This window comes from Erinaceus europaeus, chromosome 1 (assembly GCF_950295315.1).
Source record: "Erinaceus europaeus chromosome 1, mEriEur2.1, whole genome shotgun sequence".
NCBI classification, from domain to species: domain Eukaryota; kingdom Metazoa; phylum Chordata; class Mammalia; order Eulipotyphla; family Erinaceidae; genus Erinaceus; species Erinaceus europaeus.
The window spans coordinates 78,165,713-78,185,023 of record NC_080162.1 but is presented as its reverse complement, the minus strand read 5'-3'; the positions used below and the strand labels follow the sequence as shown (position 1 = coordinate 78,185,023).

The following is a 19,311-nucleotide window of genomic DNA, read 5'->3' as shown; positions in this document are numbered from 1 at the left end:
AAATAAAGATTAAAAAAGTAAATAAGTGGGGTTGGGGTGGTAGCGCTGCGGGTTAAGCACAGATGGCGCAAAGCGAAAGGACCGGCTTTAAGGATCCTGGTTGGAGCCTCTGGCTCCCCACCTGCAAGGGAGTCGCTCGCTTCACAGGTGGTGAAGCAGGTCTGCAGGTGTCTGTCTTTCTTTCCCCCTCTCTATTTTCCCCTCCTCTCCATTTCTCTCTGTCCTATCCAACAACGAACAACATCAACAATAATAACCACAATGAGGCTACAACAACAAGGGCAACAAAAGGGGGAAAAATGGCCTCCGGGAGCAGTTGATTCATGGTGCAAGCACTGAGCCCCAGCAATAACCCTGGAGGCAAAAAAAAAAAGTAAATAAGTATGCTAAAGACTGGAGAAGTTAAGTCAGAATTTTTAAAGATGAAACAAAAAGTAGTGAAAAAGTAAGAACAATCATACGCAATAAAGTAAATATTCTCTTACCTTAGAATTTCAACTACTTTCAACTTTTTCTTTTTTTAATATTTATTTATTTATTCCCTTTTGTTGCCCTTGTTTTATTGTTGTAGTTATTGATGTCGTCGTTGCTGGATAGGACAGAGAGAAATGAAGAGAGGAGGGGAAGACAGAGGGGGAGAGAAAGACATTTGCAGACCTGCTTCACCACTTGTGAAGCGACTCCCCTGCAGGTGGGGAGCTGGGGGCTAGAACCTGGATCCTTACTCTGGTCCTTGCGCTTTGCACCACATGCACTTAACCCGCTGCGCTACCGCTGGACTCCCAACTTTTTCTTTTTTTAAAAATATTGTATGCATATATATATTGTTTACCATCAGGGTTATCATTGAGGCTCAGTGTTTTGCACTGTGAATTCACTGCTCTAGGCAGCCTTTTTTTTTTTTTTTTTGGAGCGGGTAGAGTGAAGACAGATTGTGAGGGAAGGTGGAAATAGGAGAAAGACACCTGCAGCACTGCTTCATGACTCATGAAGCTTCCTCCCTGCAGATGAGGACTGACTGGGGCCTGGAACCTGGGTCTTTGTACATGGTAATATGTGCTTTACCCATGTACCACCACTTGGCCCCTCTCAACTTTTTTTATGTATTTTTGGTTTGTAACACCTAGCTATATTTTATATGTCTTTTAAAATTAGACACAGTACACAATAAAATACACCCTTATAAATGTGCAGAAGCCATTGCAGTAGTGAAGGTACAGAACATTTCTGTTGTCCTAAAGATCTCCCTTGTTTAACTTTATAGTTAATCTGCCCACCACCACTGGCCCAAACAAATACTAATCTACTTTCCATTTGTAAGTCTTTTTTTGAAAATAGATAAAAACAAGCTACACTATTTTGTACTTTGTCTTTTTAATTTAATGGTATATTTAATATCTTAATATTATCCCATGAGACTCTTAAGTCTTTTTTTTTTGGCAACTTCATAGTTTTGGTGTACATTTGGGTTATTTTTATCTTGTTGCTGTCCTAAACACTACTGCCATGGCCATTGTCAAAGCACACAGAGATTAATTCCTATGTGGAAAAGCCTATGATCTTATACTGCCTCCCAATGGCAGAGGAGAATGCCAGCAAATCCAGGTGATGTGTTTAAACTCCAACAGCTCCCTCCTAGGGTACACTAAATGGTTTTTGGGTCCCCAGCAGTTTTCATTGTGATTCTCTGTTGTGACTGGAAGTGGGATGAACAGAAGCATGATTAGTTAATGGGGGAATCTGAACTAGAGAAGCCTTAATATGTGGTATTTGATTTTCTAACTAAGCAGTTGGGATTTCTGTCCTTTTACAGCTTTTCTCTGACTCTAATTGATGCTCTGGATACCTTGCTGGTAAGTATCTCATGTATTCCTTCTCTCTCCACCATTGTGGAACCAATGTCCTTTCTCTTTTGTTTGTTTATTTATTTATTTATTTATTTTTGCCTCTAGGGTTATTGCTGGGGCTCAGTGCCTGCACCATGAATCCACTGCTCCTGGAGGCCATTTTTTCCTCCTTTTTGTTGCCTTTGTTGTTGTAGCCTTGTTGTGGTTATTATTATTGTTGATGTTGTTCGTTGTTGGATAGGACAGAGAGAAATGGAGAGAGGAGGGGAAGACAGAGAGGGGGAGAGAAAGATAGACACCTGCAGACCTGCTTCACCGCCTGTGAAGCGACTCCCCTGCAGGTGGGGAGCCGGGGGCTTGAACTGGGATCCTTACGCCGGTCCTTGTGCTTTGCGCCACGTGCACTTAAACCACTGTGCCACCGACCGACCCCCCTCTCCTTACTTTTTTTGTAGCTTAACTGTGGGTGCAGAATAAATTCTACAGTTAAGCTTTCTCCCCCTTGGGTTTGTTTGTTTGTTTGGTTTTTGTGAAACTGGAGCATCATATGTGTTTGATTTCATTGCTCCAGGCTGCATTTTTGGATAGAGACAGAGAGAGGCAGAGAGACCACAATGCACCAGAGTTTCCTCCTATGCCATGACTTCTACCTTCTATGCTTGAACTTGGGCCACATCAATGATAAGTCATGCATCTACCCGTGAACTTACGTGTTTATCTTACAATTCTGAACCATTAGGTTCTGGTTGCCCAGCTAGAGGAAAACACTGAACTCAAACTTATTTAGGATAAGCAAATTAATAGTGAGAGACATGATCAGAAAGGAAGATTTGGTTCAAATCATAGAAGGGAAGAGGGAAGATAGCATAATGGTTATGCAAACAGACTCTCATGTCTAAGGCTCCAAGGACCCAGGTTCAGTCCCCTGCACCACCGTAAACCGGAGCTTTGCAGTGCTCTGGTAAATAATAATAAATTATAGAGGACCCTGAATGCTAAGAGAATTGGAAATGTTTTGCTTGCAAGTAAGAGAAACCCAGTCCAAACTGATTTAGACAAGAAGAGAATTTAATGATAAATATAGCTAGAAAGTCCAGGGAAAAGCTGAGCTTGTACCCAAGTGAATCCAGACATATAAACAGTGTTATCAGGAATTACTTCATTTCCATTTCTTCTCTTCTGATTGTGTTCTCAAGCTGGCAAGGTAATAGACAGTAGCTCCAAACTTCATTCTACTCATTTAGTAACCTTTTATAGAAACAGTCCGTGGGGCACCAGGTGATGGCACACTTGGTTAAGCACTCACATTACAGTGCATAAGGACCCTGGTTCAAGCCCTTGGCCCCCGCCTGCAGGGGGAAAATTTCACAAGTGGTGAAGCAAATCTGCTGGTGTCTTTCTGTCTCTCTCCCTCTCTATTTCTCTTGCCTTTTCAATTTCTGTCTCTATCCAATAGTAAATAAGAAGATTTTTTAAAAATGAAGAAATAATCCTTTTTATTATTATTATTATTATTATTATTATTATTATTAATTCTAGACACTGAGCCTTATTAATGTGACTTCTCTCACACACCTATGCCTGAACCAGTCACTTTGCCAAGGGATAGAGTACACCCAGTGGGCCAGATCAAGTGGCCATTCTTGCAGCTTAACTGAATGAGGTTAGCCTCTCCTAAATTATAGGAGTGACCATGCAAGATGGGTGATTCTTCAAGGGAAAATTGGAGTGCTATTATCAGAATAAGATATAAGAGTACATTTGGCTGATGATTTAAACAAAGATGGTTTAAGTTTCTCCAGTAAAAGAAAGTGTGAAGGTAGTTTCTGGTGGAGACCTAAGCTCTTTTTTTCTCCCCCCATTTGTTATCCTTCTATTCTACCATCATTAGTGTGTGGCTTTCATACCCATACTTAGTACCTTTTGGTCTAACCTGGCTGCCACAACTTCAGAAATCAAATTTGCTTTTTTAAAAATTTATTTATAAAAAGGAAACACTGATAAAACCATAGGATAAGAGGGTTACAACTCCACACAATTCCCACCACCAGATCTCCGTATTCCGTCCCCTCCCTTGATAGCTTTCCTATTCTTTATCCCTCTGGGAGTATGGACCCAAGGTCATTGTGGGATGCAGAAGGTGGAAGGTCTGTTTTTTTTTTTTTTAATTTATTTCTTTATTGGGGAATTAATGTTTTGCATTCAACAGTAAATACAATAGTTTGTACATGCATAACATTCCCCAGTTTCCCATTTAACAATACAACCCCCACTATGTCATTTATCATCCTTCATGGACCTGTATTCTCACCACCCACCCACCCCAGAGTCTTTTACTTTGGTGCAATACGCCAGTTCCATTTAGGTCTGGCTTCTATAATTGCTTCCCTGCTGAACATGGGCTTTGACAGGTCAATCCATACCTCCAGCCTGTCTCTCTCTTTCCCTAGTGAGGTGAGGTTCTGGGGAATCAGAGCTCCAGGACACATTGGCGGGGTTTTCTGTCCAGGGAAGTCTGGTTGGCATCCTGCTAGCATCTGGAACCTGGTGGCTGAAAAGAGAGTTAACATATAAAGCCAAATAGTTGTTGACTAATCATGAACCTAAAGGGTGGAGTAGTGCAGATGAAGAGTTGGAGTGGAGGGTGTCTCCATATTGTAGATAGCTAGTAGGCATATTTTAGTTATATTCCAAAGGGTCTGTGGCTATACTAGTTTTTGTTGTTGTTGTTGTTGTTGTTGTTTTCCCCCTGAGCCTGAAATGTGATATGCAGGTGGATCCTGGGGAGATGATGTCATGGCTAGAAAAAGGACCAGAAAGCTGGATCAGGGCAGCGAGTAGCTCCCAAATGTGGGAAAGGGGTATAAATATTGTTGACTGTAAACCCCATCGATTTGATCTGATCTGGGGCCCATATTCAGCTCATGTGACCTCTGCATCTCTGTAGATCTGACCTCACATTCTGTGGTCATCAGTAGAAACGTTCCAAGCTGCCCCAATATCGACCCATCTTCCTCAGGTGTAGCATAGAGTATGTTGTCCAGCCTCCCTTCGGAGGATGGGACATTCTCTACCATTGTTGATCCAAGTTGAGGGCAAGGTGCTATGGGGGCCCACAAAGGAGTCTGTTTTGTTGTTCCTGATAGAGATGACGGGTAACAATGGAGAGAGGTATTTATTCAAGGACTAGGCCCATCATGTCTGTTTGAAGAATCTCAGGACTTCCCGAATAGGGCCCCAGCTGATGGGGTGGCCTGATAGTGACTAAAAGAGTCGTCGTTAAAGTATGCCAGTCTCTTGCCCTTATTTAGCTTTTGCAGTCCTTGCTTTGATAAGGATAGCTTGGGAGTGAGTGAGGAAAGTATAATAGGAAATAGGTGAGGAGGGTGTCTAAGTCTAAGTAGACACTATTTCATTATGAACTTGATACTGCTCACTGCAGACTATTGTGTACTTTTGCTTTCAGGTATATATTTTGCCCTAATTTATGGATACATGTGAACATATGCCCTATCTCATGGGCCTTTTTTTTTTTTTTTTTAACCTGCTTCACCACCTGTGAAGCGACTCCCCTGCAGGTGGGGAGCCAGGGGCTCGAACCGGGATCCTTTCGCCGGTCTTTGTGCTTTGCGCCACCTGTGCTTATCCCGCTATGCTACCACCCGACTCCTTAGGGACTTTTTTTTTTTAAATACTTTATTTATTTATTAATGAGAAAGATAGGAGGAGAGAGAAAGAACCCAGACATCACTCTGGTACATGTAATTCCAGGGATCAAACTCAGGACCTCATGTTTGAGAGTGCAGTGCTTTATTCACTATGCCACCTCCCAGTTCACAACGAATTTGTTTTTAAGGCAGAAAGAGGAAGAGTGAATGTCATGCCAGATATATCTGTCCCTTTTTATGAGGAAATTAGAAACTTTCGCAAATGTGCTCCCAATAGACTTCTCAATGCTCAGAATGACCTAATAATCACCTCTAGCAGTCGAGGTTGAAAAAGCATGTATCTGGATTTCACACCTCTATCCTGGGAGGCTGCGTGGTTATAGACTGAGAATCAGTGTGTGACTAGCCACCCTGAAATATTTTCTTTAATTACATTCATTTCATTACATTTCACTTCACTTTATTTTATTTTATTATTTTATTTTATTTTTAAACCAGAGCACTGCTTAGCTCTGGCAGATAGTGGCATGGGGGATTGAACCTGGGACTTTGGAGCCTCAGGCATGAGAATCTTTTACATAACCAGTATGCTATCTACCCTCCACCCCCCGCAATATTTTCCACAAGAAATAATGTGACAAGAAGAGGAAGTTAGCAATGGTAGGCATCCATTACAAATTTTTATTTTATTTTATTTGATTATTTCTTTTACCAGAGCACTGCTCAGCTCTGGCTTGTGGTGGTACACGGGATTGATACCTGGTACCTGGGAGCCTCAAGCATGAGTGTCTATTTGCAGAACCATTAAGCTATCTCCTCAACCCTTATAAATGCCAAAGTAAGGTCTAGAGTATTTGTAATTTCTTGTGTGTGTGTGTCTGTGTGTATGGCACTGGTCTTTGTGCATATACAGTTCTACCATTCCTGGGCCAATTATTTTTTTCACACTTTTTATTTCAGGTAGAGAGGAAGAGAGAGACAAGGAATGAGAAAGAGAGAGAGAGACAGAGGGAGAGAGATACCACAACACTGCTCCACTATACCTAGAGCTGATGTTTGAACCTGGGGCCTCACCATAGGCATGCATCCTACTGAGTGAGCTATCTCTTGGGCCCTATAGTATTTACTGTTTCTTTTTAAATGGCACAACTGAGAATACTTAAAAATTTATTTAACCAGGCTTTGTTTTGTTTTGTTTTTCCAGGCTTTGTTTTGTTTTGTTTTGTTTATAGTGATTTTGGGGATTGAACCTCAAAGCACCTTAGAACCTCAAGCATGAGGTTTTGCATAACCATTATGTTATCTCCCCAGCCCTAACCAGTCTAATGATGCTGGTGTTTTCTTCTCTTGTCAGTCCTAGCACATACATTACAGAACTTCAGTTGAATAAATGAGGGCCATCCCAGCATAGGAGTCCAGGCTGAATTCACTACTGCAATGCCTTCAAGCTCAAGAGATCCTTACTTCCATTTTCCTCTTTGCTTCTAGATATTGGGGAATGTTTCAGAATTCCAAAGAGTGGTTGAAGTGCTCCAGGACAATGTGGACTTTGACATTGATGTGAATGCTTCTGTATTTGAAACCAACATACGAGGTGAGGGCTGCCTTCTAGGGCTTTTGGGGAAAAAAAAAACACAAAAAAACGACGAGATTCTGCTTCTGTGTTAATCAAGAAACAGTAAATAATATTATAAGGACCAACCCTGCCAGGGCAGTTGATCATTATTCACGACTGACAGAGCTCTTCTACCTTCTTAGAGGGCAGAATGGGATGGTCTAAGGAATCCTCATCAGTTTCACATATGAAAATGAATGGTGTGTGCTAGGGAGACAGCATAACAGTTGCTTGAAAGACTGTGTGTGTGGTGTGTGAGTGTGTTTGGAGAAGGTTGGGATAAATATTTTTTGAAAAGAAATATGCCAGAATTACTCCTGTATCTATTGAGAATTTGGTGGTAGACATACAACCATGCATAAAAAAAGATGTAATCCTTGCCTTCTTGGAGCTTATTGGCTAAGAGTAATTGAACTTTATGGGATGGTGGAAATGTTTTGTGTTTTTATTGTGCTATATAGTAACCACTAGCCACATGTGACTGTTGTACATTTGAAATGTGTTAACTGCAACTAAAGGACTACATTATTTTTTTCTCTATTTTTATGAGAGAATTTAAGAAAGAGACCAGAGCACTGCTTAGTTTTACATCAGGTGCTCCTGGGGATTGAACCTGCAGCCATTAGGCATGCAAATCCTATACTGTAACACTGGCCTGTCTCCCCAGTTCAGGACCTATTAATTAATTTTTTATGCTAAGATCATTGCTGGGACTCAGGATCTGCACAATGACTACATTACTCCCAGTAGCCATTTATTTTTCCTTTATTATTTTTTTTTTTCTCAAATAGAAACAGGTAGAAAGAAAGGTTCCTACAGCACTGCTCCACCACTCATGAAGTTTCCCTTTCTGCAGGTGGGGATAGGGCTTGCACATGATGACATGTGCACTCTATCAAGTGCTCCACTGCCCAGCCCCTTGACAACTTGTCATCTGTAAATTAAGGTTGTGCCTGTTACCTTTTTTTTTTTTTTTTTTTGCCTCCAGGGTTATTGCTGGGGCTTGGTGCCTGCACTACAAATACACTGCACCTGGAGGCCATTTTCTTCCCCATTTTTGTTGCCCTTGTTATTATGGATAGGACAGAGAGAAGTCAAGAGGGGAGAGGAAGACAGGGAGGGGGAGAGAAAGACACCTGCAGAGCTGCTTCACCACTTGTGAGGTGACCCTCCTGCAGGTGAGAAGCCAGGGGCTCGAACCAGGATCCTTATGCCTGTCCTGCTTTGTGCCATGTGCGATTAACCTGCTGTGCTATCGCCTGGCCCCCATTTACCTTTGTTTCTAATATGAATGTGATTAGAGTAGCTTCTTTTGATTGGCATTTGCCCACTATATCTATTTCTTTTTATTCTCTTTTTTGTTTCTAGACTGCTCAGTTTGATTTATGGTGGTGGTGGTGGGGGTGAACCTGGGACTTTGGAGCCTCAGGCATAAGAAGCTCTTTTTATACTTACTCACTATGCTATCTCCCCCACCCCACTATATCCATTTCTTCCTTCCTTCCTTTCTTTTTAAAAAAAATTTATTAATCAGAGTACTACTCAACTCTGGCTTGTGGTGGTTGGAGAATTGAATCTAGGACCTTAGATCCTCAGGCATGAAAATCTGTTTACATAGCCATTATACTATGTCATCAGCCCCTCCCATATCTATTTCTAACCTTTCACTTTCAATCTTTTTATATTTTTATTATTAGATTTATCTTATAATATTTTGATAATTTCTGTGACAGTCTTTTAACTGAATCATTTAATCCATGATGTAGGGTTTGTTTGTTTGTTTGTGTGTTTTTGCCTTCAAGGTTATCACTGGGGCTCCGTGCCTGCACCTAATCCACTGCTCCTGTAGGCTATTTTTCCCCATTTTGTTGCCCTTATTGTTATTGTTGTTGTTGTTGGATAGGACAGAGAGAAGTTGAGAGAGGAGGGGAAGACTGAGAAGGGGAGAGAAAGATAGACACCTGCAGACCTGCTTCACCAATTGTGAAATGACTCCCCCTCCCCCAGCAGTGGGGAGCCGGGGGCTCGAACCGGGATCCTTGAGCAGGTCCTTGTATTTTGCACCAAATGTACTTAACCTGCTGTGCTACCACCCGGCTCCCATAGGCTTATTTTTAATTCACCCTTATGCAGGGTATATGGTTGTTTCAGATTTCAACTTAATAGAGGGTATAAAGGTAATAGCTGCTCTGCCTGCCAACACAGGTAAGTAGTGGGAGTTGGTAGATGGACAGAGTAACCAAGTGGAATGTGTATGGGCATTGGAATCCAACACACCTGACCCTACCATCTACAGTTAGATGACCCAGGGCAAGTCACTTTACCTCTCTGAACCTCAGTATCTTCATCTGTAAAGGGGGCAGTGATATGTGTTTGGTACATAGTAGAACCATTGCTTTTGTGACCCACTAAGAGAAAAAAAAATCTTTACAAGCTTAAAGATAAGCTAAGATATGGCATTACAGGACTCTTCTTTCACTAGGTGTCTCTAGCCCTTTGCCCGTAAATCATTCCACAGTGTTTAGATTTATTTTTCAAACCAGGGGAAGACTGATCCTTGGGACTCTAACACTTTTTATTTATTTATTTTTTATTGTTTCTAGTGGTAGGAGGGCTTCTGTCTGCTCACTTGCTTTCAAAGAAAGCTGGAGTGAAGGTGGAAGCTGGATGGCCCTGCTCGGGACCTCTCCTGAGGATGGCTGAGGAGGCAGCCCGGAAACTCCTCCCAGGTAAAACCCACCCCGAGATGGAGGAGAGATGAGATTTAGTAGGTTCTGCTTCTCTTGCTGGAGATGAGATGAGCGTAACAAAGCTGATTTGTTTCCTGATGTCTCTCACCAAAACACTTGGTCTTTTTGCCTCTAGGCACCCACCATGGAATTTAGAAGAGTCCTGGGGATTGCCCAGAATGCATCCATTGGCTTTGTTTCTATTTGCAGGAAAAGATTGAAAGCCAACCTGGTGGCAGAAAGCTGTGGGCTTTAGTCTGCTGAAACTTTTTTTGTCACCTCTTCTCTCAGTCACCAGACTGCCTTCCCCTAAACCACACTACAGGGTTTCAGAGGTGGCCAGGGAGTTGATGCAGTGGGTAGAGCGCCCAACTTGCAATTCTGTTCTTGAGTCTGATTCCCATCATCACATGTTCCTAAGTAATCTTCTGGTTCTCTTACTCTTCCTTCTCTCTCTCTCTGGTTAATAAATATTTTTTCCAAGGCTTCCTAGAGAAGAAACTTGGTCTGAATTTGGGGATTCCCAAGTTGTAGATTCATCGGTGCCACTCAGGGGCTTGACCAAGTCACTCTTGTCTTCCTTTCAGTTTCCTTAGTTATCAAGTAGCATATTTCTTTTTACTAGAGAACTGCTCAGTCCTGACTTACAGTGGTGCCGGTGATTGAATCTGGACCTCTAGTGCCTCAGGCATGAAAATGTATTGCATAAAGCACTATGCTATTTCACCAGTCCTCCCCAGTTGTCAAATAGGATTCATACTTCTTTCCTCTCCAACACATTAGGTTGTTGGGTTAGAATGAGCTCAAAGCAGAGAAAGTTTCTAGAGAATTTGAGACACCACTGAAGCTGCAGGAACTTGTTTTGTAGTTACACTGTGTCCAAGGCTACAGGCCAAACCCAGTGTGTTTGTCTGGCGGGGCCCTAACTGGGCTCAGCAGTGTTAGCGGGACAGTGTGTTCTCTGCAGGGTGTGGTGGAGGCTTTAGGGATATTCACACCCCAAAACACCACAGTATGCTTTCCACCACCCTCTCTGCCGTCTCATGTCTCCCTGTCATATTTCCTTAGGGAAAAGCTGATGAGTGAATGAATTGGGTTCAGGTGTCACTTGTGGCCCACAGCTCATGGCCTGAGTGACTTCTTGCAAACATTGTGTCTTGTCCATTCATCCCTACAGGTAACTCTGGCTGCTTCCTTCTTTCATTCCTTTGTACTTTAAGAAAATTTTGAAAATATACTCTTGACTCAGTTTTCCAGACCAGCTTCCACCACACTGGAGGAAACTTTGGTGTTATCGTGCCTTTTCCTCTTCCCCTCTCCTGCTATATTTCTCTTTCTCTCCCTAAAAAAGTAGAGCAGTGAAACCCTGGCAGTGACAATATACTCGCGTATGTGTGTATAGCATAAGCTTTTTGGAACAGGCCCAGTGTATCTAACATTCAAGTGAAGAAATAAGAGCTTGCCGCCAGGGAATCAGCTCATCTAGTAGGACTCGCATATCTGAGGCTTCTGGTTCAGTTGTTGCCACCATGTATACAAGAGCAGTTCTCTGACATTTCTTTCCTTCTCTGTTTCTGTCTCTCTCTCTCTCAGCACATTATATCTCAAATGAAATATATTTTTTTAAGTTTATAAAAATAAGAAAATAAGTGGGATCTTGGGGACTAGAGTAATATTTCACCAGCTAGGGCCTGTGCCTTGCCAAGTGATATACACAACCCAGTTTAGGTTAAAGCCCAGGCACTGCATGGGCAGTGCTATAGCACCAGAGGAAGTACTAATGCTATGATCTCTCCTTCTCTGTGTATTTTTTTTTAAGTTGGGGGGGGGATTATTAGATTATAGTAAATACAGTTATTGGTACATGTGTAAAATTTCTCAATTTTCTGCAAAACAATCACCCCCAGGCCAGGTCCTCCTCCACCATTATGCACCAGGACCTGGGAACCCCCCCTACCCCTACTCCCCTTTACTTTGTTGCAATACACCAAACCCAGTCCAAATTCTGTGTATGATTTTTGTTTCTGTCTCTCAGAAATTATAGTTTCTTTTTATTTTTATTTAGATTTATTTATTATTTATGTATTTATTTATGAGAAAGAGAGAAAGAACCAGACATCATTCTGGTACACATGCTGCTGGGGATTGAACTCAGGACCTCCTGCTTGAGAGTCCAATGCTTTATCCACTATGCCACTTCCCAGACCACTTTTCTTCTATCTCTTTCTCTCCCTCTTTGAATGAAAAAGTGTTCTAGAGTAGTGAGATTGTACGTGCATGATACTGTGGCTCTACAGTAACAACAAAAAAGAATGATATTTTCACCCCTTTCTAATTCATTTTAAATTTTTAAAAATATTTTATTTTCCCTTTTGTTGCCCTTGTTTCTTCTTCTTGTTGTAGTTGTTGTTATTGTTGTCGTCGTTGTTGGATAGGACAGAGAAAAATGGAGAAAGGAGGAGAAGACAGAGGCGGGGAGAGAAAGATAGACACCTGCAGAACTGCTTCACTGCCTATGAAGTGACTCCCCTGCAGGTGGGGAGCCAGGGGCTCAAACCGGGATCCTTACACTCATCCTTGCGCTTTGTGCCACATACACTTAACCTGCTGTGCTACTTCCCAACTCCCACTCCTCTCTAATTTTTAAAGCTTAATTAATTAATTTTAGTGGTTTATTTTATCATCACCAGGCCTTCACCATTCTGGGCTAACTTTTCCAGATAGAGACAGAGACAGAGAGAAAGTTAAAGAAACCCCAATACCAACGCTTCCTCCAATGTGGTAGGGCTTGAACCTGGGTTGTGCACATGGCAAAGCAGGTGTGCTACCCAAGTGAGCTAATTTGTCCACCCTCCCCCTCTTTTTAACACTGCCTGAATTTAATGAAACATTTCCTTTGAGCCTTGCCTGGTTGTGACTTACATTTTTCTTACTTGCTCCTGTGCCCTTATATAGCAAGTCTGTCATATATAACAGTTGATGAGCCTTATGGGTCTTGGATGTTTTGACAGATTTGTTAATGGTTTCATGACGCACATACTGCTCTGGGGTTGTTTGACCTTTTGGCCTGGAGAGGAAATCTCTCCCTCTGGCTGGTTGTTTAATTTCTTGCCTTGAATTAGAAGACACTGGGGTGAGGTGGACAGGGCACTGGGTTCAGTGGCATAAGAATGGGTGTGTGAAAGGCATTTCCACCCCAGCTCTGTTTGGCTCTGCCTGGGTAACCTTTGAGTCACTTGTAGGTCTGACTTCTCCTATCTATGAATTGGAACATGTCAGTCGGCTAGTAGCTGATAATCTTCCTGTGTTGTTATTTTTATGAAATAATTTAGGCCCTAAACTCTTTTCTCTTCTGGCCATTTTTTTTTTCTGAATAATAGTGGGTTACAAAGTTGTAAGATTACAGGGTATAGTTCCACAGTGCACCCACCAGCAAAGTTCTGTTCCCCATCCGTTCAAAGACAGCTACTATAGTTCCTACAAAGTATTAGAAACAGTCTTACTTCTATTTTTGTTAGTTTGTTTTGCAAGTTCATGTGTATCCTGTTCTATAAATTACACATCTGAGTGAAACCATCTGGTAATTGTCTTTCATTTCTTATTTTTGCTGAGCATAATCACCTCCTATTCCATCCATTTTGTCCCAAAGGATGCAATATTGTCTTTTTGATTGTAAAGTATTTCATGGAGTATGTATCCCATCACTTCTTTAGCCAGTCATCTGTTGATGGGCATTTTGGCTGCTTCCACTCTTCGACTATTGTGAATAATGCAGCTATGAACATAGGGGTTCAAATGTCCCTTCTAATGAGTGTCCATTAGATTAATGCATAAGAGTGGTATTCCTGGATCATAAGGTAATTCCATTTATTTGTTTAATGACTCTCCAGTCTTCCAAAGGTTCTATACCACTTTGCATTTCCATAAGCAATGTAACAAAGCCCCCTTTTCTCCACAACCTCTCCAACACCTGTCTTTTCCTGTTTTGTTGATGTAGGCCATTCTCACAGATGTGAAGTAGAATCTCAGTGTAGCTTTAATTTGCATTTCTTTTTCTTTCTTTTTTTTTTTTTTTCCTCCTCCAGGGTTATTGCTGGGCTCGGTGCCTGCACCATGAATCCACCGCTCCTGGAGGCCATTTTTTCCCCCTTTTCCCCCTTTTGTTGCCCTTGTTGTAGCTTCGTTGTGGCTATTATTATTGCCCTTGTTGACGTAATTCGTTGTTGGATAGGACAGAGAGAAATGGAGAGAGGAGGGGAAGACAGAGAAGGGGAGAGAAAGATAGACCCCTGCAGACCTGCTTCACCGCCTGTGAAGCGACTCCCCTGCAGGTGGGGAGCCTGGGGCTCGAACCGGGATCCTTACGCCGGTCCCTGCGCTTTGTGCCACATGCGCTTAACCCACTGCGCCACCGCCCGACCCCCTAATTTGCATTTCTTTAATGATAAGTGAAGTGGAGCATTTCTTCATATGCCTGTGGATCTTGTGTATCTCTTCTTTAGAAAATTGTCTCAGGAGTCAGGCAGTAGCACAGCAGGTTAAGTGCAGGTGGCGCATAGTGCAAGGACTGGCCTAAGGATCCCGGTTTGAGCCCCTGGCTCCCCACCTGCAGGGGAGTCGTTTCACAAGCGGTGAAGCAGGTCTGCAGGTGTCTATCTTTCTCTCCCTCTCTCTGTCTTCCCCTCCTCTCTCCATTTCTCTCTGTCCTATCCAACAACGGCGACAATAACAATAACTACAATAATAAAGCAACAAGGGCAACAAAAGGGAATAAATAAATAATAAAATTGTCTCTTTAGTTCTTTAGCCCACTTCTTTATTCGGTTATTATTTTTTTCTTTTGTTGAACTGTACCAATTCTTTATATATATTTGATTTCAGTCACTTGTCAGATGTCTGATGATCTTTTAATACTTTATATTATTTATTGGATAGAGAAATCAAGATGGGAAGGAGAGAAGAGGGGAGTAGTCAAGAGGGGAAGGAGTGATAGAGATGGAGAGTAAAAGTGAGAACAGCAACATTGCTGCACTGTGTCTGAAGCTTTCCCCCTGCAGGTGGGTGTCCGGGGCTTGCATATTATAACATGGGTGCTCTACCAGGTGTGCCATCACCTGGCCCCATGTAAAAATATTTTCACCCAATCACTGGGTGCCTGGTTATACTTGTGCAAATTTTCTTTTGGGGGCCAGGCAGTGGTGCACCTGGTTCAAGTGCACATTACAGTGTGCAAGGACCCAGATTGAAGACCCTAGTCCCCATCTGCAGGGGGACTTTTCACCAGTGGTGAGGCAGGGCTGCAGGTGTCTCTCTGTTTCTCCTCTCTACCTCCCTCTCCCCTCTCAATTTCTCTCTGTCGCTATTCAATAATAAATAAATTAATTAAAATGTATTAAAAAAGAAAATTTGCTTTTGATGTTTGTACACTTTTCTAATTTGATGTAGTCCTGTTTATTTACTCTTGATACATACATGACAATAGTTTGATGTAGTACCATTTATTTACATGTAGTTTCATTTCTCATATCCATGGAGTTGAGTCTCTAGATATGTCTTTGATGTAAAGATCCTGCATTGGCTCACTGATGTTGTCTTCTATATATTTTAGTTTCTGGTCCTATGTCCAGGTCTGATCCATTCGATATGATTTTGGTATATGGTATTAAAGAGTGGCCTAGTTTCACTTTTCTATGTGTAGCTGTCCAATTTTCCTGGCACTATTTGTTCAAGAGACCTTCTTTACCCTATTCAATGGCTTTGGCCCCTTTGTCATATGTTAGGTGGTTGTATATGTATGGGCTCATTTCTGGGCTCTCAGTTCTGTTCCATTGAGCAAAGTGTCCATTTTTATTCCAGTACCATGTGGTTTCAATTACTATTGCTTTGCACTATAAACTGAAGTTGGGGAGCTTGATAACTCCATCCCCTCCTTTTTTTTTTGCCTCAGAAATGCTTTGACTATTTGTGGTTTGTTTTCTTTTCTTTTCTTTTTGTGGTTCCACACCAGTTTTTGAACAGGTGCACATATTACCATGCACGAAGACCCAGGTTCAAGCCCCTCCTCCCCACCTGCAGGAGGCACACTTCACGGACATTGAAGCAGATGTTTCTCTTTTTCTCTCCCTCTCTGGCCCGCTCTCTCAATTGCTCTCTGTCCTATCCAATAAAATAGAAAGGAGGAAAAAAAAAAAAAGGAAAAAATGAAGACCAGGAGTGGGGAATTCATAATGCCAGCACCAAGTGCCAGTGATAACCCTGGTGACAATTTAAAATCCATTAATTAATTAATTAAAATAAAAATAAATTAAAAAAGAAAAGAAAAATGTTATTGGGATCTTGATAAGGTTTACCATGAAACTGTAGATTGTTCTTGGTAGACTAGTCATTTTAATAATGTTAATTCTTCCAATTCAGGAATAAGAAATGTTCTTCCATTTTTATGTGTCATTTTCTATTTTATTTAACTATGTCCTAAGTTTTCCCTGTAAATGTCCTTTACCTCCTTCATGAGATTCATCCAAAGGTACTTTATCTTTTGGGATTTGATTGTAAGTGGGATTTCATTTCCCTTTTCTCTGACTCCTTGTTTGTATATAGAAATGCCATAGATTTATAGTTTTGTATCTTGCTACTTTACTGAAATTACTATTTCTAGTGTTTTTTGTTTTGTTTTGTTTTTAGGTGGAGTCTTTGGGGTTCTCTAGGTATATTATCATGTCATCAGCAAAGAGTGATAGTTTGATTTCTTTCTTTTCAATATAAACACCTCTGATATTTCTTGTTCAAGGACCTTGAGGACTATGTTGAATAGTAGTAGAGATAATAGATATGCTTATCTAGGGGGAAAGCTTTCAGCTTTTCCCCATTGAGAATGATGTTAGCTGTGGATTTGTTATAAAAGGCCTTTATTATGCCGAGTAATTGTTCTTTTATTCTGAAGGTAGACACTAAACTCATTATTTAAAGTACTGGTCGCAGCCAGTGGCTGGTTCAGTGGGTGAATGCAAAACTCACATACTTGGGTGCCTTGGTTCAGTCCCCAGTCCTGTATATACCAGAGTGGTACTTTGACTTCTCTTTCTCTTCCCTATTCTATCATTAAATAATTTTTTTCCTTTTGAAAAAAAAGTATTTTACTTATTAATTCCTTTGGATAGATAAAGAGAAACGATGAAGGGGGAGATAAAGGGAGAAAGAGATACCTGCAACACTTTTTTTTTTAAAAATATTTTTGTTTATTATTGGATAGAGACAGAGAGAAATTGAGAGGGGAGGGGAAGACAGGAGGAGAGAAAGATAGACACCTGCAGACCTGCTTCACCGCCTGTGAAGCGACTCCCCTGCAGGTGGGGAGCCGGGGTTCGAACCGGGATCCTTATGCCGGTCCTTGTGCTTTGCGCCACCTGCGCTTAACCCGCTGCGCTACAGCCTGACTCCCCATGCATGACTTCTAATTAGGTATACTCTTAAGCATCCCACAAATCCCACCACTCCTTGTAGTTTAAATATACCTGGTTTAGACTAAGTTACCTGTCTGGCTCCTGAAGGCACAGTGTCAAATGAAAGTAGAGCTGCTCTGGCTAATAAGACAGTATGTGGGGTGACAGAGTCGGGTGCAACTACTGCTGTCTTCTTTGTCACAAGCAGCAGCCCATGGTTATGTAGAATATTTGACAGCATCTGGCTTGGGTGGTCACTGAAGCCTCTCCAGTCCACTCTGTCTCAGTGTCTAGCGGTTTACCCAGGAGAGATTCATGGCTAAGACATCGGCTTTGGGTCTATAGCACATTATCTCTCCTTCCCTGTTTCTGTCTGGGGTCATAATCTTTTTTTTTATCATTTAGCCTTTCAGACCCCTACTGGCATGCCATATGGAACAGTGAACTTGCTTCATGGTGTAAACCCAGGAGAGACTCCTGTCACCTGTACAGCAGGGATTGGGACCTTCATTGTAGAGTTTGCCACCCTGAGCAGCCTCACTGGTGACCCTGTGTTTGAAGATGTGGCCAGGGTGGCCCTGATGCGTCTCTGGGAGAGCCGCTCAGATATTGGGTTGGTAAGTCCACTTTCACCCTTCCTGTCTAAGTCCCGGCAGCCACCTTGACCCCTGCTTATGAGACTCTGGGCTCTGACTAACAGTTTTTAGTCCAGTCAAAGGAAACCTAGGAATCTCAGGAATGGTCCAGCACTTATGCTTAGAACACTGAAAATAGACTAAGCCTCCAAATTGAGTTTTAGCACAGGGAAGAGGAGAACATGAGCATTTCTTATCTCTGGCAGGGAAAAGAGTTCATCTTAAATTTGGACTTTGTGAGCTTCTCTTATTTGTAGAGAGTAGGTTATATGCTTCATGACCTGGCTCACTCAGTAACCTCCTTATGTCCTCTGCCCATCTGGCCCTCATTTTTATCACTTGTATTTCTAAAACTGGTTTTCTCTTTTTAAAACCGTTTCTTCTAACACCTATTTTGAAAGATGTTGATATTGTGAGATATTTTGAGATATGGCTTCCCCTCTACCCCATATGACTACTGACAAATTAAGTTTGGGGAATAATAGATTGTGTAGCTTTTTTCTGGAAAGTTATAATGAACACAGCAGGTTAAAGTTTATGAAATCCTATAGTAAATAAATCTACTTAAGTTTGCTTAACTCAGCATTTCCTTAATTTATTTGACCTCAGAACTTTCAATCCTTTTTTTTTTTTTTATTTTTTAAGTGATTTAATATTGATTTTAAAAATTATGAGACAAGTGGTCTGGGAGATGGTGAATGGATAAAGAAAGCACTGGACTCTCAAGCATGAGGTTCCAAGTTCAATCCCTGGCAGCAGATGTACCAGAGTGATGTCTGATTCCATCTCTCTCTCTCTCTCTCTCTCCTCCTTTCTCATTAATAGGTAAATAAAATCATTTAAAAAAATTATGAAACAACAAATTCCACACTGTTCCCACCAACAGAATTCTGAGTCCCCATCCCCTCCATTGAAGACTACAGTGGTAGGGGCCAGGTGTTGGTACATCTGGTTAAGCGCACACATTACAGTGTGCAAGGACCCAGGTTTAAGCCCTTGGCCCCTACCTGCAGGGGAAAAACTTTGTGAGTGATGAAGCAGGGCTGCAGGTGTCCCTCTGTCTCTCTCCTCTGTCTCTTCATTGTTCTCAATTCCTGGCTATCTCTATCCAATAAATAAAGATAAAAAATTAAAAAAAAAAAAAAAGAAAGAAAAGAAAAGAAAAGAAGAAGCTGCAGTAGCCCTTCCAAGGTCACAGACATGGGTCAACTATTATTTCTCTAACTTACCATCCATTTTAAAACCTCATGGAAACCTGACACACTTTGGACAAGGTGATCTTTAGGGTTAGTTTCAGCTTCTAACCTGGATAATCCAGGGAAACTAACAGCAATTGAGTAAAAGCTCCCCAGAAAATAGTGCTAGACTTAGTCAGATT

At 41.6% G+C, this 19,311-nt stretch overlaps 1 protein-coding gene across 4 annotated transcripts in view; it reads left to right on the top strand.

The window, feature by feature from the left end:
• EDEM2 (ER degradation enhancing alpha-mannosidase like protein 2) overlaps window positions 1-19,311 on the top strand; it is a 42,664-nt gene that overhangs the window by 1,588 nt on the left and 21,765 nt on the right. For all 4 annotated transcript variants that reach the window (XM_060188877.1, XM_060188873.1, XM_007522652.3 and 1 more), the window contains 4 exons: window positions 1,814-1,853; window positions 7,004-7,109; window positions 9,734-9,859; window positions 17,704-17,915. In XM_060188877.1, coding sequence (XP_060044860.1) covers window positions 1,814-1,853; window positions 7,004-7,109; window positions 9,734-9,859; window positions 17,704-17,915 — 484 coding nt within the window. The remainder of the gene's footprint in view (window positions 1-1,813; window positions 1,854-7,003; window positions 7,110-9,733; window positions 9,860-17,703; window positions 17,916-19,311) is intronic.